The sequence below is a fragment of the Passer montanus genome, unplaced genomic scaffold (genome assembly GCF_014805655.1).
Source record: "Passer montanus isolate IOZ18808 unplaced genomic scaffold, ASM1480565v1 scaffold2, whole genome shotgun sequence".
In the NCBI taxonomy this organism is placed as follows: domain Eukaryota; kingdom Metazoa; phylum Chordata; class Aves; order Passeriformes; family Passeridae; genus Passer; species Passer montanus.
The window spans coordinates 21466514-21489990 of NW_024366591.1; the positions used below are offsets into that span (position 1 = coordinate 21466514).

The 23477-nt window shown below is 38.8% G+C and overlaps 1 protein-coding gene across 4 annotated transcripts in view; it reads right to left on the reverse strand.

The window, feature by feature from the left end:
* Positions 1 to 23477, reverse strand: part of MTHFD1L (methylenetetrahydrofolate dehydrogenase (NADP+ dependent) 1 like) — a 144858-nt gene that overhangs the window by 109341 nt on the left and 12040 nt on the right. For 3 of the 4 annotated variants that reach the window (XR_005627266.1, XM_039707513.1, XM_039707514.1), the window contains exons 7-13: positions 20162 to 20273; positions 15438 to 15517; positions 14698 to 14795; positions 10744 to 10917; positions 2754 to 2890; positions 1487 to 1533; positions 449 to 556 (exon numbers count right to left, since the gene is read on the reverse strand). Coding sequence is in view for 3 of the 4 variants with exons in the window: in XM_039707513.1 (XP_039563447.1) it covers positions 449 to 556; positions 1487 to 1533; positions 2754 to 2890; positions 10744 to 10917; positions 14698 to 14795; positions 15438 to 15517; positions 20162 to 20273 (756 nt within the window). In the remaining variant the exon portion in view is untranslated. Of the gene's footprint in view, positions 1 to 448; positions 557 to 1486; positions 1534 to 2005; positions 2117 to 2753; positions 2891 to 10743; positions 10918 to 14697; positions 14796 to 15437; positions 15518 to 20161; positions 20274 to 23477 lie in introns of those variants that run through there. The other variant, XM_039707515.1, reaches the window with a different exon arrangement.

Below are 23477 nucleotides of genomic sequence, written 5' to 3' on the forward strand. Positions count from 1 at the left end.
TAAGATTTAAGGTCACAATATATTTAGCAGCGGGACAAGGATCTAGTTTATTTTCCCTATAACTCCTTCCTCTTAAGGTACATCATACCCAACCACACATCAGAAATAACAATTTGTAACTTTGAAATGAGTCTTCAAATTACTGAAAATAATAGGATTATAGGCAGGGAAAACATGCTTTATTACACTATTTAGTACAGTTAGAAATAGCTGTCAATGTTCTGGGCATGGGATCCTTATCTTAAAGACTACCTTACGATAGCTATTTGCCAGAAAAATACATTGTATACGGAAAATTTCCCAGCAGAACATAAAATGGCTTCAGCAACAGTTACTGTTCACATGGTGAAAATATAAAATTATAAACAACATGTTTTTCTCTGAAATGCAGTTTATTGAAAAACTGAAAATAAAAAATGTCATCTGGATAGGAGAAAATAATTCTCACCTTATCAGATTGAGTATTCTCATGCAAGATCCTAGCATCAATAGCAGCAGCCAGCAAATTATTTGCAGCAGTTATAGCATGAATATCTCCAGTCAAATGAAGATTGAACTAGAAGGGGGAAACAACAGGATTTTTTATAAGAAAATATCGAATTCAATTCACTAAGACAAATTAGCAGCACAAATCATTGCTATCTCCTTGAGACTGCAGCTCTGATTAGTCAGCTGTCAAGGTAGGCTAAAGAATTCCAGGTGAAAATACACTGGGGCATATAAAGGACTTGTTTTCATCTGAGTGCACGGTAAACTACTCTAAGTATAGCCAAACAAAGCCAAGAACATCTTCATTCTTTGCTAAATGATTCAAGAATAAGAAGCCAAGAGTTACAGTTTCTCATCATTAATAGAGAATCAGTTTAGCACTACTAACGTCTAACTGACCTGGACCAGAGGTGTGGATTACTGCAGAATGTGCCCCAGAGCACAGCATGCATCCTGACTTTGGGGCCATAGGCCACCTTCCTGTCAGCTGCAGGAGAACAGCCCCTAACCTCACAGGCATGAACTTCGCTGATACAAAATTTAACTCAGTTTTGTGAAAACTCTGAAATGAGCATCTCAAATTGTGTTACACAGGTACAGTACCAAAATTTAACTCAGTTTTGTGAAAACTCTGAAATGAGCATCTCAAATTAAGAATTGTGTTACACAGGTACAGTATTTTTTATGTGTCTGACAGAAGGAGTTGGAAGGTCAGTGTTAATGGCACTTCAGGGCTGACATTAAGACTCTGCTTGGACCAGCTGGGCACGGTCAAGGTGGTTCCTCACCAGTTCTAGCCAGTTCTAGAGGTTTTGCTGAACTCTAAATTAGACTCTCCTGCGGCGAAACTGCCACACATCCCCAAACAAGCACTGTGAATGTCATAGAATCATTAGGGTCAGGACAAAACCTCCAAAATCATCAAGTCAATCTTCAACCATGAATGCCATCGTGCCCATTAAGCCATCCCACAGACTGCAAGCTGAGGCTGTCTCACCTCCTCCATGGGGATCACTTGAGCATATCCACCTCCAGCTGCTCCACCTGCACAGGGAACCACATGGTCATATCAGTTTTGGAAAAAAACAACCATCTTTAAACACACAAAATGAAACATACAGCAATGATGACACAATTTTGGCATTAGATTTCTATTAGAAGATCCGTGATGCATCCAAATAAACATGATTTCCTTAATCTTCCTGGCTTTTTTCTTTTTTTTTTCAGCAGGTAGCAAAAAGGGAATTCTTGCTCTGAAATGAAAGGCTACATGTGATGGGTGGTGCAGACTCTGGGTATGTAAGGGCTACCCTCTGCTCCTGCCCAGATTTAGGACACAGTCATGCACATGCAGCTGCTGGGTGGAAAGACAAAGCAGTCACAAGCAAGCACTGCTTCTGAATGAAACCTTCACACTCTGAGCACTCCTTCCCCTCTACCTCTCATGGTACAGGCAAAGAAATTTGCTGTTGCCTATGCACAAGTTGAGTGGAGGAATTAAAGCACTCACACGCACCAGTCTTAGCTGAGAAGCACCAGGAGCCTTCCAGCTGAAATCAAACTTGTTAACTTAAACTTCAGCAAAGCAAAGCAGAGCAGATGGGGAGTGCTTGCCCAGTTAGGCACCAATTTCAGCTGAGAAATGGCAAAAAAGAGATTTCATTACTTCCTATCATCAACATTGAAGATGGGTTTGAAATCTGGCTGGGTCTTACCTGGCCCTCAGGCTCTTACAGGGTTTCTAGACAAAAAGGCAGCAGCCCATGATTAGAGGCGACAGCTCAGGAGAACAGAGAGAAGAGGTTCAGACCTAGCCAAACGTGTGCTGCTGACACAACTGAACCACAACTGCTAAATTCCTTGTATTGCTTGGAAATATCCAGTGTGGACCATTTCTCAAGGAATAATTAGACAGTAATCTTTAGAAATGTATTTAAAGAGTCCCTAAGTAGAGGGGTGGCTGGAAGGGTGTGTACTCACACAAAATTCCTCATGGCTAATTACATCCCTCTGCCTTTCATTATGTTTGGGCTTTATCTGCATTATCAGTACATGTTAAGTGCAGGAACATAGGTATGAGCCTTGCACAGGAAGTCATGTGCAAGAAACCTTAATCTATTAAAAAATCAAATATGCTACTACTGGGACAATCCACTGAGTGAAGCAATTAAGAGATTAACAAAGAAGAAATAAATAAAAAAGGCAGAAAAGCAGTATTTCCTTTTAATCTGAAAGAGGTCATAGGTTCTGGAAATATTATGTACCTTTCACTCCAAAAGTAGGTCCTTGAGAAGGTTGTCTCAGACAAGCAAAGGAATTAATGTTAAGGTGTGCAGTAAGCGCCTGAACGAGACCAACTGTGACTGTGCTTTTCCCCTCTCCTAGGGGTGTAGGGGTTATTCTAGCAAAACAAAAAAAAAAGATTAATCAAATTTTTTGCTGATGTCAGCCTGGCTAAGGATATCAGAACTTAGAGCTTTTGATTTCAATGAAGAATATTTGTACAGCAAATTTCAATAAGATTACTTTATCTTCACAAAAATACTGCCACAATGTTAGCCCCTAGCTCAAGCTGGAATGCTAATATACATGTGTCTTCTATTTAAGCAATTTACTATGATAGCAGAAAAAGAGAAGATTATTTTGGCAAAAGTTCTAAAAAGAATATATTGAATTTAGACATTTTTATTACAGCACAAAAGTCTCACTAGTTTCATTAACAATCCATCCATCACGATACTCTAAGCATGTATTAATATTTTTCTGCAGTAATGCATGAAATCTTTTACTCCCATTGTTCAAACTTTGAATGAAATAATAGAATATTTTAAGTTAAATAACCAACACTTTTTTGTAGAACTCAGCTGTGTCTCTCTAGCTTCCATGTCACCATAACCATCAACAATGACAGATCAACTGCTTTTTCAACAAAACAGGACACAAAATCCACTATATTCAATTGAACATCATTTATCGTACACTTTTGTTTCCCAGATTTAAGGGCAATAAAGGACAATGACTATCATAGCCCAAACAAAAGCTCAAAAGCCTCATGCTACAGCTCCCATATTGACTGAAACAGGACAGAATTTTAAAAATACCTGCAAACTCAAATCAGAGACTCTAACCTCCACTCTATTCTCGTTCCTAGAGAAGACTCTATTCTTGCCCCTTTAATAAAGGGACAATGACAGCTGATTTTGCAAGCAGAAAATTTCATCAGCCTTCAGTGAATGAGAGACACCTCAGTTTAAATGATCCTCTCCCTACTTTCAACATCAGCACATTTGTTTGTGATCCACATTAAAAGTGTGTGTGGGGGGGTGCTAGGGTTTTTCTTCTTTCTTTTTTTTTCCGTGATGTATGAACACATCTCATGGCTCCAAAATGCACTTCAATGATTCTTTTGAGGCAGCATTTCTTTTTCTGATTGGCAAAAGAAGAAAGCCCTGGTCCTTTTTCCATTCATACCACTCTCACACGAATCTTCCTTTTTGGCAAAGAATGACCATTCACATCTTTGGTGCCCTTTCTACCTGCAGAGAAGTATTTAGTGAAGTTGATGTTAAAAACTAGTGTTCATTCCCAAGGAAATACAAGCATGCACATGGATCTAGTCGAAGGGGAGCCCTTGTCTTGACCTTTTCAAAACTTGAGCTGAAACATCTAGCTCTAATTAGAAACACTTCCTTCCCCAACTAGTAATTTTTCCAAGATATTGTTATCCTCAGATCACAATTCAAATCGCACAAAAACATTAGAGTGATTGCAAGAATCAGTTCAGTTCAGTCAGTTCACAGACAGGGAAAAGCACTTCTTTATCCCACAAAAGAAAACAGATTAAAACATTAACTTTTCATAAATCTATCTTTTACAGCATCATCAGATCCTTGGCTTTTACTTTAAAAAAGATGCCCTGGATAGATATGTCTGGAAAAATGTGGGCAGTTTGGAATTAAGTCAAATCAACATCTTTATATTGTTCTAGGAAAAAAAAAACTATTCAGAAAAGTAGTCTTTTAACTAAAGTTTCAGTGAAATCAATGGGGTTAAGCACATCTATAAGAGATTCCCTGAATTCTTCACTTTGAACTACCCTTATGTGACCATGGGCCACTTATTTGGGCACTTGATTTTAGCAATTTTCTCCCACATTTCATAACATTGTGTTCACCACCAACCACCAGATTCTAAAACATCATCAGTAACTTACTATTTGTTATCCTAGACTATTTCATTATCCTAGAATGGCACTTCTTTGACTTAAAAAAAAATTCACAGAATTCTAGCAAAATATCTATGTAGAGCCAAAAAAAAAAAAGGTGGGAGACGTAGAGCATATCCTTTATTTTATCCATACTAGACCTTCTTATTCACTTCTGATCTACTGCAGGAGCACAGAATGCTACTGTAGAGCCAAAAAAAAAAAAAAAAGGTGGGAGATGTAGAGCATATCCTTTATTTTACCCATACTAGACCTTCTTATTCACTTCTGATCTACTGCAGGAGCACAGAATGCTACTTCATTTCTTTTACTTTCAAAGTTTGCAGGTCCTAAAAGAAAGGATACTTTTAATCTCTGCATTGTCAGGACAGGGAACCCTCCGGGTTTTACTGTAGCCACATAGATAGCTTCCTTTTTGTCCCAGGATCCTCACTTTAGAACAAATTAGTTTCCTTCACAGCACCACAGCCAGGTTAACTCATTTTTACTACCTGTTTCACCTTCTGACTACTGTTCTAACACTGGCTTCCCCAAACCCATTCATATAATTCTTAGAATGGTTTCTCCTTACCCCTTGTTCTCCTACTATCTCATTCACCTTTGTCTATTGTCCTAATCTCATTTACTTGATCCTCTTATTCCTGTGCATTAAAACCAGATTTAAAGCATATATAAGTAATCCTGAGGCATTACTGTGTTGAAAGACTTAACAAGGTAACAACTCATGGAGCTATCAATTATTTAAAAATAACAACAACACAAAAAAGAAAAAACAGTAATGAAACACCCAAAAGAAAAGTATTCTACTATGAAAGAGACACCTATAATTGTTTACTGGAAGTTGCCAGTAAAGAACTTTCCACAGACCAAAATAACTCAGTGCACTCAATGGCTGCACTACTAACAGAAAAATTATGAAACCAGCAAAATCAAAGATACAGCCTCCTATCCAACAAAGGAAATGAAATTGCAATTGACAAATGCATAACCAGAATGCATGTTGGCAGCATAAAAAATAAAATCTACTTGTCACAGAAGAAAACAACACACAGTCAAGTGTCACATTACTAAAATGCTCTGCAACTTGACTGGCCTATTCTAACACGACACTGTAATACGAACCAGAAAGCACTGAGAGTTTTCTATGAGACAGACCTTTTGTGCCAGAAAGCAAAAAGAGAAACACACCACTGCTCTTTGATTAAACTGGCAGGAAAGCTCAAGAGCTGAACAGTTATTTATTAGTTTCAACAGTTACCAAAATCTCAGCTTTAAACATTAGTTAAAAGAAAAAGAAAAGAAAGTGCCTGAAATTCAAAGAAAATTCTTATTCCAATAATTTTCCTTCGAAAGCTGATTTTAAATATCTTCCCTTTTGTACCTGCTCTACTTTGATTGGGTTTTATAAATAAAATAAACCACTTAATCTGTTTTGTGGACATTGAGCTGTTTTTGCTGGCTACACTACTGAGGCTACACTCTTGCAGCTTAGGTCACTTGCTCACATGGGTATAAAATTACAACCGCCAATGGCTAACTTTAGCTCAATTGTGCAATACTGTGCTTTAACCTTATGCAAATTAAGGAAAAACCTCCTTTAAAATGCAATAATTTTAATGAATTTCAAGAGACTTTAACAGCCATTTGCATTATTCTTCAAATTTCTTTAGTATGTTTTCAATCAAAGCACAGGAAATCCACAATAATTTTCCGCCTTAAACTTTGCCACCTACCAAGCAGTCATCAGCTCCTTGGCAAAGTAAGTTTTCCATAATATTGGAAAGCCTTCTCTCTTTCTGTATATCAAAACAAAGATAAGAATATGCAGACTTTTTGTTTGTTTGTTATACATCACATTAGCTTGCAGCAGAGCTGTTTCTGTGGGAAAGCTGCACAAGGTCTCACAAAGAGAAAATAAACAAACAGGGAGACATACACTGCACCAGCTGTAACCTCCTCACAGCCACACCAGCCACTGCGACTCCAGCAAGAGCTTTACTGGATATGTGACAATTCTCTTTCAAACTTCCTACTTTAAACTCACAGGTATCAGCAGATTCAAATATTTTAATGAGTTCATAATTCGTGTGATGCACATGGAAACCTGCAAAGCCAGGCTATGGAGGCCATGGGCAACCGAGTTCCCAGCCATGTACATCTCCCATCCTAGATTACAATTGTCAGAAATGTGTTCTGAGCACAGAATTGCTGCGACTGCTGTCACCACATGGAGATGAGGTTATGACAATGTTGCAGTGGCATCCTTGGGTTGGGACTGGAGCTTCCACATACAAAAGCACAGAGATTACTATGAAGCTAAAATGACTGAGCAAAGACAGGAACAGACTGAGGAATCCCCCACTACAAACTCTCCTAATCCACTACAGACTCATACAAGACAATCCCAATTAGGAGCTGTGTAATGCCATGACCAATACATGACACCTGTCTCAACTATGACTTTACCGTGGACTGTCAGACAATTCAGGGCATCAACAAAGGGTATTTTCCCCTCTTATCCTTCCCTGTATCTTTCCTCTAATTTTTATTTTCCTTTTTTCTTAGCTTTTAAGCACATTGCAGCCCAAGGGACACAGTAAAAAGAAATTTTTGTTTTCCTCCATTTTTGCCTTACTGAAAAGGTAGTTCATCACAGAAAAATCTATTACTGTTAGGAGAAAAGCACTGATTCTAAATTTTCCAGCATTCAAAATCCAACACACTTCTTGTTAAAGGCAGAATTTTATTTCATTATTTTCTCACTTTTTATTCTTCCTCATCTTGCATTTTTTAAGTGAACAAGTTTCCAGAATTATCTGGCTAAAAGCCACAACACTGGAGCATTTAGAACAAGATACTGAAACATACACACACAGACATAGATTCTAACCAACTGCAGCTGTAATTTCATATTGTGTCTATGAATATGCCATCTACATGCTTGAACACATGATTAGGTAACCCTGAACACTAAACTTAGCTCCTAGGTCAAGAACAAGCTGCATTCATTTGCATGATCTCAGCTGGCAATGAGTGGAGGCAGCTTGAGTTAACAGATCCTGCGACATATTATTTAGCACACTAAAATCCTGTTTACAGGCAGTTGATGCCCAAGAATCAATTACTCCATGATAACTTGTGGCTCTGCCCCCACAGTGTCTCAACACAAGCCCTATAGCAAGCAAAACACAAAGAAAATTAAAAAAAGCAAGAATGAAACAAAAAAAACAAAACAAAAAAAAAGAACAAAGAATGGTCTCCATACAGCAGAAAATTGAATTTATGAAGAAATAAAAGTCTTCATCCTAGTTTCGGGTGTCATGGTCTGTTAATCAAACTGCAATATTTCAGCATACAAGGTTTATAATGGATGAGACACTTCCCACAGTGTCTCAACACAAGCCCTATAGCAAGCAAAACACAAAGAAAATAAAAAAAAGACAGAATGAAACAAACAAAAAAAAAAAAAGAACAAAGAATGGTCTCCATACAGCAGAAAATTGAATTTATGAAGAAATAAAAGTCTTCATCCTAGTTTCGGGTGTCATGGTCTGTTAATCAAACTGCAATATTTCAGCATACAAGGTTTATAATGGATGAGACACTTAGCCATATTTGCTTGCATTTAGAAGGAACAAAAAAGACTCTGAAGTTAGCAACTTTTTAAAGAGCCACAAACTATCCGTAGAGAAAAAAAGGTGCATTTCAGTTGCATTTTCCTGCTCAGAACAAGAGGTTTGGTCTTTAGTGTATGAGGAATAAACTAGACATGCATTTGCAGCAAATATTTATAAATTCCTAGACATTGTGAAACATTTAAATATGAATGTGCAATTAAAGGCACAAATGTTACTGGCTGCATCATGGATGGAGGCTGGAGATTTTGTAGTTTCTTCCATACACACACACACACACTTTACACTCTTTTCACACATGAGAAGTTCTCATCGTACATTAGAAATATTTCTGCCAGAACTGTAAGTATAAACATATATCTTAAATATTTCCTCTGAAGCACCAAAAATTTATTTTGAAGGCCTACACTGCATCATTCTAAAGGAATTTTTAAATATCTTTGGTTATTGTGAACAAGCATAATAATCCAAATGGCAGGTTTTGGTTGACCTTGCCTTGGCAAGGGAGAGAATGAAGGCAAAGGAGGATACTATTTCACTCCCCAGTTTCCACACTTCAGCGATACCTGATTTTCATTGCATTGAACATTTCCCCATCAGACACAGCTCCCTGCTTTTTTCTTAAAATCATTCTCATCTGCTACAGCCATTTCAGCAAGGGAGAGCAGCTGAAAGCATATAAACACACATTATATGTATATTTTATATGTACTATATTTCAAAGTCAAGCTTTGAACTCTCTCAGAAGAGAATGTTCCCACTATTGTAGCGACCTTGCCCAGGCACTCCTCCTGCAGCAAATGTGGCTCTGCACTAACCCCACAAGATGCAATGACTTCAGAGATATTACAAATAGCAACATATTGCATCATGGGGTTGGCTAGGTACCAAACCCAGCCCTTTGTTTCTGAAACACCATTCTGTATTGGTACATTTTATGTAAACTTAAAAGAGGATACAATTTTCTACTTTTTGCCAGCTTTTTATCTTGCTGGTCAAAACTGCTGCATTTCTTCCACATGGAGATGTACTTCTTTCTGTGACAACTGCTTGAGACACCTTCTTTGAAGGAGAATGGGAGACAAAGCAATGTGAAGAAATGTAAGCACTGGTGCATGCAATCTGACACAAATAAAATCCACCCAAACGGGGCTTTGCAACTTGCTATCTTTGCACTTCCAGACATCTTCAAATAACCTCTTCTGAGAGAGGCTTTTTGCTAGGGAAGCCTGGATTGGTCTGCAGCATGATGCTGTTGACATCATGAGCATGAAAATCCATGGCAGCAACTTTCTTCAAACTCAGTCAAATGCTGAGCCTGTTTTTGTTTCTCCAGTGCCACAGAAACCCCAACCAAAATAAAACTATGCCAAAAGAAACCAAGCTCAACAAGCTATTATTTCCTTCTCTTATCTGCTTCAGCATCCTCCAGGAATATCTTTAATGCTGGACTTCTATCACATAGCTTTGAGGAAAGCTTCATATCTCGCCTGCCTCAGCTTTGTGACATCAAGTCAGGCTACAACTCCATCTCAGCGCCAGAAATGCAGGTTGTTCCCACAGGAAGGCAGTAAAGAAAAGTTTGAGAAAGACTATCCAAGGTGAGGAATCAGTAGATCAAGCCAGTTAACAACAGCCTTGTCCTTCTGGATCAGCCAAAACTGCATTTTAAACCTGAACGGTTTTACTTAAAAGGGAGCAACCAACAGATTAATTCAGAATATAAAGAACAAACTACAATTTAAAAATTAATGAAAACCTTCACATGTTTGTTCACAAGTAGAAGTTTCCACCTAGTAAACCGGGTGAATGAAAAAGTTGTGTCACTGAATGCATGAAAAACCTGAAGCTCTTCAGAAGTGCATTATTCCTGCTGAGCATTGCATTTGCTATAATCGTGGGAAAAGCGAGCAGGATAAGCCTGCCTGGAGACATGTCTACATTTCAGAGAAAAAACATGGCTTTTTAAACTTTGTAATCTGTTCTTCAATAAAAAAAGTATTTATTGTTAATATCAACAGATTAGCATGTAGCTTCTGTTAATGTTTGTTTATAAACAGCCACAATACAAGCAGCCTTAAATATCCAAGTTAAACATTTGAAATTCTGATAAAACAGTAAGAAAAACTCCACTCACCAACATTTCACAGAATCATAGAACAAATTATCTTTTATAAAATATATTCAGTAATTTACTTCAGTAATAAGAGTTTGGAAAAAAAGCTGTGTTACTTCAAAAAAGTTCAAAACCTGCTTACTTTCAGAAGAGAGCAATGTACAGACGAAAACATTCAAGATTCTTATTTGCACAGAGAGTAAAAAGATGTAAGTTACATGTTTATATTAATAAGAGTGGAAACAGCGGACATTAATGACATTACATAGCATTCTTACCCAGCAACTAGAACATATTTTCCATCTGGTTGATCCTTTAACCTTTCCAGCAGGGACAAACGTACTTTGGCTTTGGTTTGGCCATAGATCTCAATTTCATCTGTAAGCAATCCTATCTCCTTGGCAAGTACATCAACAGCTTTTGGACTCTGTGCTCGGGAAATCTCAATATCACTGGAAAAGAAAACAAATAGGAGCCAGGAGATTTCTCTCAGCTTAGGTGGTCGACGACAGAGCACAAAACAACAGCAAATAATCCAACAATGGAGTTATTGTAATGAGTTTTTCAATTCTCTCTCACATTTTATTAACCAAACCTAAATATTAACTAACACCTAATATAACATTGAAAATCACGTACAGAGTTTGTTAATTGTTACAATTTCACAGAGAGCTCTTGTTTAATCAGATTCCAAATATTACGTAATGCTTTCATATCAAGCTAGAAACGTGTCTGCTGGATGCTCAAGCATGTCCCACAGGAATGGATGTTTCTGGATTTGTTTTTCCCTTTTGTTCTCCTCCCTCACAGCATATTTCAGCACATACAATTTACTAAAAAGTGCATGCATTCCTTGGCCAACAGTCACACAAACACATTTGCTAAAGCCGAAGCCCGTGCATGCAGCGCCTTTCATCCGAGGGCAGCACCAACATCGCTGCTCCCCACGAGGGCACCAAAGGAAACAAGGCATTTGAAGACCAACTCATGCACTTCTAAAACACAGCTAAACTGAGAATGGCCACAGAGCAAGAGCCTAAAGCACAGGGCTCAGCCAAGACATCCAGTGAGCTTATGAGCCACCTCCAGCAAGGGTGAGCAGCAGCTGAGGCAAGCCACAGATTTCCTGAGGGAATGTGGCTGTAGGGGACACTATTTTATCTGCAATTCTTGACCTGGACAACCTGAGGTCTTTGGATTGAATACTCCATCGTGGATGTTTCATTTGCAAGCTTGTCCTAGTTGCCCATCATGTCCACATAAGCGAGTAGAAGCTGTAAGCTCCTGCAGCATGGAAGCCAGGGGCTGGCACACAGGATGAAGAGCTGTCTCCTTGGGCTTTGAATTGCTCACATTACCACAAAAACAACTTAAAAAATTACTTTCAGCCTAACCAGGCTAAATTTTTTCCTGTAGTTTCAGTTGATCACAGTATTTGTGATACAATCTGGCGGTGACATGAAAGCTCATGTCCTGAACTTTCTAACATTCTGCAAGACCTTAAATATCCACCAATGAACATAAAACTACTACCAGATCTCAACTCTCTGTGTGGAATTTGGCCATTCTGCATCCACCCGGCAAATGATCAGTCTGTGCCAACTTAATTGCTTGCAATTCTTTGAGAAAATCCTAAACTGGCTCCATTATTCATTTATAGCTCTCAAGTATCCCCTTTTTGCACCCTGCAGCAGCTCAGTGAAACCCAGAAACCATCCACTCAAACAATGACGTAATCCAGTACTACAGGACAAGGAGTTACTCAGCCACAGCACTAACCTGGAACCTGCTTTCTTTCAAAGACATACTAAGAGCATCCTCTTTCACAGAAGGACATACCTTTGGCTTCTTATGTGTGACTTCAAACACATCTAGCCATAAAAATTTAATGAGAACATGAGCTGGAGTCGCTTACACCCATTACATTGCAAAGACCATCTAGAGTTTTCACTTAGAACTTCCAATATATAAACAACTCAAGTCTCAGAAAATTCTTGTTAAGTTAGTGGTAGTGTAGTCCCTTAAAGATCTAAGAAATGGAGATTTTTAGGGTCACTATTCTCCTATTAAAATAATTGATACATTTAGCAAGAGAAGAACAATGTAGACTAATATGACAAAGTTAGTTTGCATTTTTTTCCTCCTACCAAATATATTTTCCCAAAACACAGAAAATTGAACACGTGGTTATACCTGGACTTTAGAAGTCTATATTTGCAGCTGACCCTTTTAGTGTGACAATACATTCTCTGTATTGGAAATGCCAGAATTATTCAATATTCAGTTATTCAGTATTGCTGGAGATGTGCAAAAGTGGTTCTTCTGCATGAATGAAAACTGTTAAGCCAGAAGTCCACCACTGACAATGCTAAGTGATAATTTACAAAATAGAGAAAAATTTAAAAGACAGAGGAAGGCTCCACATCTACTTACCTGACATTTTTTTTTACTGTAAGAAAATCTTCCATTCTATTTCCAATATATTTGGAAATACTTCAACCCAGATCTCATAGAAATCAAAAAGCAGATGTTCTTAGTTTTAGTGCTTAAGCAGCTTTGCCTCACTTTCAATAAATACTCCATCTGTTTCCACACAACGTGGTGTATTACTCAAAGCTTACATTTTATTACAGGATACCTTCTATTTGAAGGGTTTTTTTACATTTAAAAGAAAAAAGACAAAGCTATAGAGTTAGAAGATGAGTGCAAGTCCTATTACTAATTATATTATATATATTATACTCTATATATTATATTAGGGTGTGTATATACATATATACACACCATTATTTATTAATTATGTAATTCTTGGTGTACTAAACACACAATGTCATAGAGTGGGTTGGGAATACCTTTTTGCGAAAGTATTTTTTACCATCACCCTCATGACATTGCATACTTTAACTTTTAATTGTATTATTTAAGGATAGTTTTTTTTAGGCTTCAGTTCTAGAAATTGAATTCTAGAATTCCAGAAAAAAGCTTAAGCATTTCTGCCTCCTTGTGTCCCTGGTTACAAGAGAAAACTCATTCTTTTGGCATCTCCAGTTTAAATTACATTTGTGCTCATTCCCATTAAACTGTTCTAAGAGACAGTGAAAAGTAAATCAAAATACAACATTTTGTCACAGTTTTCCAAAACGACACCAGTAGGATTCAGAATTACAGAATCACAACTGGCTGGGGTTGGAAGGGACCTCTGGAAGCCATCTGGTCCAACCCCCTGCTCATGCAGGGGCATGTAGAGCTGGTTAGCTGCCTATGTCCAGGTGGCTTCTGAATGTCTCCTAGCATGGACGCTCCACAACCACCCTGCACAATCTGTGTCAATGTTTGGTCACCCTCACAGTGACGTATTTCCTGATGCTCAAATGGAGCTTCCTGGGTTTCAGTTTGTGCTCAGTGCTGATGGCTCTGTCACTGGGCTCCACTGAAATGAGCCTGCCTCGCTCCTGTTTGTACCTGTACAATACCTGTACATGGTATTTAGACACATTGATGAGATGCCCCTGTCTTCCAGACTATGAAGTTCCAACTCTCTCTGACTTTCTTCTAGTGTGAGGTTCCTTTAACATCTGCAGAAGCAGGCGTATCAATAAGCACAAAAAAATGTTGACACATTCTTCACTTTTAAGCCATTGGCTCCTCTCTCTGTCACCCAACACAACCAACACGTAGCAAAGCACTTCAGCACAGCAAAGAGCTCAGGCTGCTTTAAATGTCAGAGATGTCAGCAATGGTGCCAAGGCAGACCTGAAATCCCTGAGGCCCAGACAGGGGCCTTGGGAAGTGAATGACAGGAGCTGATTGAAAAGATTCTGGCTATGAGAATAAATATGCTTCCTGCTTTTCACACCCACACAGGAATTTAAAAGTCTAATGTAGAAGAAAGTACTTCTGCTGAGGGAAGAAAATAAATACAAACTCAAACACCACTGAAATCACTGAGCCTTAACTAAACACCTTCCTACACCAGGGTTCAGCCATTAGGAACTTCTGGTCTTTTGTATTTCTATTGGTGTTGCACAAGACTTCTCCTCCCTTCATCCATGAAACCTTCCAGCTTTGGGTCTTCATTGAATAAACTTGGCTTCAATGAGAATGGCACAACACATAGTCCACATAAGATTAAAAATTAATTAGGCACAGCACATTTGTAGGTTGTTACACTTGCTTGCTCTTGTTAAAAATATTTTTTCACTTTTTTTTTTTTCTTGAAAAGCACTTATTACCTGGGCACTGGGGAGAGGGGCTGCAGTTTCAAGCTGTGGAGGTCCCACTTCCTGTACTGCTGGGACTGGATCCATCGCTCCATGTTTTTTACCATGTTCTGGTTTTAAACAAGAAAACAGCACACAACAGCTGCATCATAAATGCTGAACAGTAATTTCAAACAATTTCTAGAGTATGTTGAAATAACCTCTACGGCACAGGATAACAAAAAGCCCCAAACTTAAAAAATTTTCCATTTCATGGCTTTAGGACAAAGTAAGAGCAACCTTTCTGTTGTTTGACCACATTTCAAAAAGAGACAAGCCCATTAACACGTAAGTGGCAGAGAAGATTCTAATTAGGCAGTGGGACACTTTATTCTGACTCACACTGCTTCCAAAATTAAATAACATATTTTTGGACCCTCTATCTATTGTAATGCAAACATGCAGATACAATTAATCTTCTCAGTCTTAGAAGTGTGAGTGACATTAGCCTATTGGCACAAGTGCTTCTGCTAACCTTTACTGTATTAACCACAATTATGAGATGTCTGATTTTTAATTTACCTTTCTCTAATTAAATGTAATAGGTATCACTCCATCTGATTATGAATTGCTATTAAAATGGAAGTGAGGTAAGATATTCAAAAGAGCAAAACAAAAGTTAAAATGTAAACTGTAGAAGTAATTTCTGCAACTTATATAAAGAGCAACAAATCTGCAACATTGGTACAATCTACAAACAAAGGTACACTAACCTGCATTCTCATTGCTACTGCAAGAGAACCTACAGTCTTCTCAGCAGCAGGGCTGTTCTGCTGACCATAGCTGTGTTTCTCTGAAAAATATAAGTATTGCAGTAACAAATCACAAATCTTCTGTAAGTGGGAGCATGTGTATTTGAAAGTTATATCAAAAAAAAATTTCTGAAGGTTGACGTGAAATTTAACAATATTACTGACAAAATTATAGGTGGGTTCTCAAATGAAAACAACCAGAAGGATGAATAGACTGTGAAAATCAGAGAGTAACTGTATATTCTGAAACATATTACACAAACCCACACAAAAAAAATCACACAGCTGTATTTGAAAATCTACATACATTCTTAAAAACACCTAAATGAGCATGGTAAAGACTGTCTTCTCTTTGACACATTACAGTGAGCGACAACAATGAACTGATCACAGATACCATACGGGATCATTATAACTTGGAAACAGTAGATGCATAATTTTTTGAATAGTAACAGTTATCTTCATCAGCATAATATTAAAAGCAGGTATTCTGGAGAGTCTACACAAGGCTCAACTTCGGAGACACTTATAATTGTTTCTAGTGGCAATATATCAAATGATAATCATACATTAGCTACCCCAACTAAACATATTATTTTGTCATTTTGCTGTAATCCTTCTTCTGGCTTGTTCTTCTGTTGTTGCTCATTGACTTTTATCTAGACGCAATTTCTCCAAAATTCACATCCTAGTCTCTGTGGGCATATCAAGGCCATAGCCACATTCTGAAGGGCGTAGATATAATTGTAATAAAAAATAACAACTGTACGCTGACAGCTTTAACCTCTCTGCCACGGGGGAACTGAAGTGCAAACCCTGACCTGGTCAAGCTCTTGCTCTGTTCACCCCTTCTGTGCTGGTCATAAAAGGCTCACATTTCCTTGCACAATCACCCCTCCCAACAAGGGTCCCAGAGCAGCAGGGCACAGAACACTCAGACTGGAGACAGGGTGGCAGCTACAGCCCACTCTCCCACATCCATTGCTGAGAGAGCAGGAGACCCTCTCTGCAGACCCCTCAGCCCCATTCCATGTGTTTCCTGACCCTTTCTCAAACTTTCCTGCCAGCTGGCATCCACACATCAGTGACACAGCTAACCAAGCTGAAGGCAACAGTCCTCATATTAAACTCTAATTAAGAAAGTGTCTAAAAAGTCCTTCTTGCATTAACACTAGCAATTAAAACAAACAAACAAACAAAAACCAACAATTTCTTCTGGAGATGCTCAGCTTTAGATTTAGACAGAGGAGTTTTACTGGAATGGTCTATTACAGTCATAAGCTGACTCTTGTTGCTTTGAGACCAGGCTGGGAGAGCTGCCAAACAGACAAATGAAGTAGGAAGAATGAAGTTGAAAACCCCCTTTCAGACAGCTGTGCTTTACAGAAACATTTTGACTTTTTATGTTATTTGGCTTAATATGACTATTTTTATCAGGGCAGAGCTAGCATGTGTGTAAATACATATTAGAATTGGACAATTCCCTTCAATAAACTATTTCTCTCAGACTGCCTATGTTACACAGTCACCCCACAAATGACTAACCAGGCTTTTACAGGGGTGAAGGTGAAACTAGAGGTGAAAGTGCTGCACGCATGGAGTTAGCAAGAAAATCACAGGACTGCAACATCTCTCCTAGGATAAATTTTCCAGATGGAAACTGGAACAGCACTCTTTGCTTCGGACTATGGTCAGATCAGCTGAACTTCAGACATTGTGCTCCCTCCTCTTACTCATACCCTATTGTGCAGGTGAGTGAGAGCTGCTGTCAGGTGCTGCCTGTCTGCTCAGGCAGCTTAGAATAGAGAAGAGATGGGGAAATGGTTGAATTTCCCACTAACATACTTAAACCATGTGGGCTTCAGCCTCCAAGTGACCCCAAAGGAGCTGGACATCAAATCTCAAATAATTCTGGCATCCCTAAGTTTTGTTCAGAAAGTTATTTTCATTTCTATACATTTATATATAAAGTATATTCCTGCAAAACTACCAGCATTCACCTGACTCCAAGATTGTCAGTGTAACAGAAGCAGATGTTGCTCTGCTAGAAAATTGCAGAACGTTTTAAAATTGTGATAATTTTAAAATCTTTTATCAAAAAAAAAAACTTGAAAAAGAACTGTCACTTTGGAATGAGCGGTTTTATCTTTACTCTTCTGATTTACAACATTACATTTCCCCAATTCAGCTACATCCTTGCAAATTCTGAGAGCTTTTAAAACATGCAAGTGTGTTAGACAACATGTACACCCACGCAAGTTGGAAATCTAGCCACCATCTAGCAAGAACAAAAGTTACTTCATGACCATTATTGCTTTCAGGCTTCATTTAGCTCCTGTGACCCTACAGATGTTAAGTCGGACATTTCTAAAGCAAGAAAAAATCCAGAACAATTTCCAAGCACCTCAGCCAGATTCCATGGAAGTCAAGAGACAGTTATAAGATTCAGTTGTTTCTCCAAGGTCACAACTACTCCACAATGGGCTTTCCACAAACATCTTGCAACTAAACTAAATGCATCTGCCTGTCAGACACCTGTGTTTCATGTACCTCTCTAGTAAGCCTTGAGACAAACATTTCTATAGCTGGTAAAATGTATTTCTGCTGTAATTTTGGAGTTTCTCCAATGTTCTGACAACCTTGAAAGAATAACCATAAAGACAGATAGACATTTGGTAGATGAGTTCTAGTTAAATTATCTTGATAAAAATCTCATGCTGTCTTTCAAAAAAAAAACCAGAGCGCTTGAAAAATGCAAAGAAATGTATATGCTTATGCCAAATCTTACATTTCCTGCATTAGAAATGAATGTTACTGTGGTATGTAATGCAGTTTTTCTAACAACACTCTTTCAGAGAAGGGAAACACTAGTATTATCTACAGTTATTTAGAGCAACTAAGGCATGAAGATATTTAAGTCTTAAGATGCAGCATGCACTTATACTGCATAACTTTCAGGCCTGTGAAGGCTCAGACTCACTTCTCAAAGGAGAGAATCAGGTGTCTGAAAGTGGGGCTTGCACACAGTGCTGGGAGAGTCCAGGCACTCCTGGTGCCCACTCTGGCTGCACAGACTGGCTTATCCCACCCTGTCAGAACCACCCCAGGTCTGTCACATAAGAGGTTTCTACCTTCAAGATTAAAATAAGGAGGGGAGATTCCTTTTTTTAAAATTTATTTATTTATGGGTATGACTGCTGTACAACCACTCCCTCTCATCTCTATTCCTTTCCCTTTCTCCCCCATTCCTCCTTCATGTAAGGCTGTGTCATACTAGCAGGCAGGGTACCTCCTGAAGAGATCTGCATGCCAAGCCCTGTCCTACAGATACTTAACAATTATATCCAAAAATCCTTAGGGGAAATAAATGGGCATTAGAGATGCAAGGAGTCTCCTAGGCACTAGTCCAGGAAAAAGAAAACATGCATTATTTTTTGATAACTTGTGCAGCAGCAGGAAGGGAAAAGACTTGGTACCCACCCTTGAGATCCTTGGGAGGATCAGAGATCTGCTTTGGGAGGTAGACAATGAATGTCCAAAAGCTTTCAGACAATCAAGGGAATAACAACCCAGATCTCCACACCTGCAGTGTCTGTTCAAGTCAAGAGGATATATGAAAGACAAGGAAAGAAATCTATTGCTAAGACCATGCTTGCATGGGAACAGCAGCTGCTTTATTATGAGCCTGATCTTGCATTAGCTCTGCATGGAGTATCTGCTTCATTTGCCCTTAGGGAATATCCCTAGTTTAAAACCCATGCAATTAGGTTTTCTCAGCTTTATGCCCATTTCCACAGTTTTGTGTCAATAGATGTCAATCTAATACACTTGTGATAAGATTTAAAAAAAACCCCAGATTAACCAGTCATGCTATCCATGTACTCCTCATTTTCCTATGCACTTGCAGCACAATCTCATTGGGATGCTGAGCAAATTCATATACACACCAAAAATCTAGAAAATATCTAGAGATCTTTACAGAATTTTAAGAAATTTTACAGAAGATGTAAAATTACATGTTTATTATTATTACACATTATTCTAGCAGCAGAATAACTTCTGGGAAGATTTCTTAATTTTATTCCCAAGATAATTCTGTAACATTTTTTCAACTGAGAAATTATTGAACATATACACTCTCCACAACAAGTTAGGGGAAAAGGAAGGAGATGAATCCAAACCCTTTTTGTTGGAAAAATTACTGCAGGAGACATTCTGCCTCTTCTCAACTACACATGATTTCTGTACTCCCTCCTGCACCACTCTTTGCAGATACTTTCACAGAACTTTGCAGTTGATATTTCTTCCCTTCTTCTCCCTTTCCCATATTCCAGATGAGTCCACAGAAGTCATAGGATAAAACTATATGCAAAACAGCACTATGTAATAATAGCTCATCTGGTGACCCAAAAGTCTTCCCTCTCAAGTCTCTGAATCCATTGGGTCATCGCTTATCTAACTATCCTACTATGAAGAATCTGTTCCAAAGTTTCTTCTCCCACCTAACATCTTTTCCCTATTTATACACCAGAGGAAGGTGTACACGTGCCCTGTACACACATCTCTAAAGGCCCTCCCAGAGATGCAGCTTTTAACCATGCCCCGTTGTCACCAAGATACCACACACACATCAAAGGCTCACTGTACATCACTTGCAAGAACTGTTACATTTTATCACCTCTTACCTGACAGAGGATCACGAGCACAATTGATAACGGTGGCCCCAGGCTTTATCCAGCTCACAGGAACGTCGTCGGGTTTCCTACTGCCGAACACCACGGCGTCCGCATGACGGAGCTGGGCACGGCCCAAAACACCCCCAGAAACAAAACAAGCACTTCATCTTAGAAACACACGCTTGGAAATGCATCTTAAAAACATTCACACATACAGCAATAGCCTTTTGAGCAAAGCTTTTACAGACAGCAAGAGCAAAAACTGATCCAAACTATCCAAACTGATAGTTTGATTCTTACCTGCCATGAAACCTAAGAATAGCATCTAAAATTGTGAGATCAGGCAAGTGAGTTTAAAGTAAGTGTCAATATTTAATGGGAATTATATCCTTCCAACTGTAAATTTCTACCATTGTCCTAAAGTCCAAAATAACTTGGAGTAACTTAAAAAAAGACGGGTTGAAAGACAGTAAATAGGCACTTATAAAGAGCACAGTCAGACTGTCTGACAGTAGAAAACCAGTTCAGCTGACAGGAATGCAGGATGACCCCTTCTGCAAAGATCAGTGCCTTTGAATACCAATTAAAGCACATTTTTCCTTCTCAGTTCATGTCTGCTAATCACTGCCCCTGATTTAGCTCAACCCGGCAGATGTTGGAGCAAAAATGGTTGCTACAAAAATTCTTATAATTAAAGACCCAAGTGCCTTTCTTTCCCCACTTCCTCTGAAACAGGGTCCTTTACCAGTTATTAGAATCACCGTGAGATAATGGACAGCACCAGAGGCAGATATATTAAGATACATTAAAAAAGCAAAACCCAGACATAGCATTGCCTCAAGCCTGACTGCAAAAATTATTTCAGAAATACAGCAGTTTTGGTAATACTTTGGATAAATGCAATTAATTCCAAGTGTCACAAACTCAGTGAGCCACTCTATGAATTGATTTGTGACTGACAAGAGTTCCAGCTTCTTTTTTGGCCAAAAGTGCTCTGACACAACCCTGCCCAACATCTTGCCAAGAAAGAATAGCTACAAATCTTGTCAGGATAGCAGGTTTTTGGCACAGCTGAGCATCCAGGAGGGGAGAAGAACGTAACTGCTGCGGAAAAGGCAGAAAACTAAAAAAACTCCATCTTCCCCTCAGAGGACCCAAGGATGGCCTAACTCTCCTTAGAGATCCCCATGTGGAAACAAAGCCAAAAGTGTGGGAGAAGATTTACTTGCTTGACAAACAATTAATGCAATGAGCTGATTCAGGCTTCAGTCACATGTCCAGCAACACTCCTGGGATTGCCTGTGCACAGCCATTCAGCCTTATCCAAATTGGTCACACTCCTGAGTCTGGTGCAAATATCAGCTTACATGCCACTCCTAGAAGGCCACATAAGTCATAACGCTTGACCAGTGTCAGGTCAAATGATACTGGGAAATCTGCAAGGAAATGTGGATAAAAAAATGCTGCAATGCCTCATGTACCAAGAATACCATGCTGAAGGCACACTTTGCCCTGCAAAAGAAGGAAATCTCTGCTGTAACAATCAACATCAACACAGAGAAAACCAGTGATTTTTCTCAGTTACATGATCACAGCCTTTTTTTTGCAAGGAAAAAATAATTCATATTCTAGCAGTTATAAATAATATACTGTAAGTCGAGATGCCTTTCCATGCAAAGCCTTTGGGACAGGAACTAAGAGCTTTGCACACCGCATAGCATCGTGAGTTGATGAACAAGTTGAGAGCTGTATGCAACAAGTAATAATTCTGATGAATGTTCAGCCAACATGTTTATGACAGAATTGATTCAATGTAACTGTAATGTCAGAAAACAACTGATGGAACCAAATATTCATCTCTATGACTACCGAACCTAACGTTGAAAAATGTTCTTAACAGCTGAACACAATTATTTTTGTAGCCAACATTAACAGTGGTTCGGATGGCTAACATCACACATAGCCATAAATTTTAGCAGAAAACCAGCTGGACCTTTCATCTCACTGCCCTGCCCCACCTCCTCCATGAAAAAGTTGCATCCCATGGCAGCAAAGAGTTGCACCACTGGTTCAAGACACTGATACCTCAGAGCCTTCCCCAGTGTGATTTTACTTTTCCTTATGTCACAAAGAAAACAATATTTTATGTGTAACCATTGAGAAAGTTCCTGCAGAGTCAATAAAATATATATATCACAAATATTTTAGAGATGTTTTTCCCCTGTGAGTATTTTTTAAAAGTATATTCAGAAACTGGGAGAGCAAGTCCACTGAAAGCAAAATAATGTGTACAGAATTTTGGGTATCCTTGGAAGAGATTTATGCGATCTCCCTCAGGGAATTTTAGTTTCACTTGCAATAAGTTGTGCCCATGCTTCCTTTGCTTTTAGATTTTTCTCTCTTGCCATAATCTATCCTTTTGACTGCCTGTTTAATCACTAAAACAAGAAGCAAGCCTTGGCATGCGTGTTCAGGGTCAACTCCTACATCAGAAACCGATCACGGACGTGAGAGATGGAAAACTCCTATGAAATAACCACAATTAGCCTCCCTTGGCAGATGCACCACGGTCCCTGACAGAGGACACAGAGGACACATCTGACAGGAACCAGATGTTATAGGCAGCCATAGCCAGAAGGTCAAGGAGATACCCATGAGGGAGAACATGTGGCTGCCTGCCTTATGCTTCCTGGACAGCCGGGCTCCATTCCATCAGGCTGGCTAGAGGAAGGAATGACAAGCAGCAGGCCAAACCCTCCCTGATGTACTAGGCAACTGGCTGGAGACAAAGTGAGCCAATAGTCCAGTAGTATCCTGCCTCCTCACCGGTAAATATTTTTTCAGTTGGGAAGAGCTGTGCCAATAAATAATCTGCAACCTTACCTCATAACAAAATATGATCCCCTCCACCAAGATTTAAGTTGAAGCAGATTAAGAAGCACCACCCATTCCCAAGACAGAACACCAAATGTTAAAACAACAATACAGACTTTCCAGCCAAGTATTAAATGATAATGGCACAAAGTAGCTGTATATTACAGATCGCTGAAACTCCATTTTACTGTGAAGAGACTGCATAACATTTTAATTTTCCCATAGTTAAAATGGACTGCTACAAAAGCCATTTTTAAATGCATGATCAAACAAAATAAAAATTAAAAACTGAAATGTAAACCCTCAGATTCCTGGGTATGAAGCTAGGCCATATAAAATTGAAGAGATGCAATGAGGAATAGGAATCTGATTAAAATTTTTTTTCACAACTCTCTTTATGAAAAAAGTCTGTTTGCACATCAGTTTACAGATCAGGTTCCACTTTAACCAC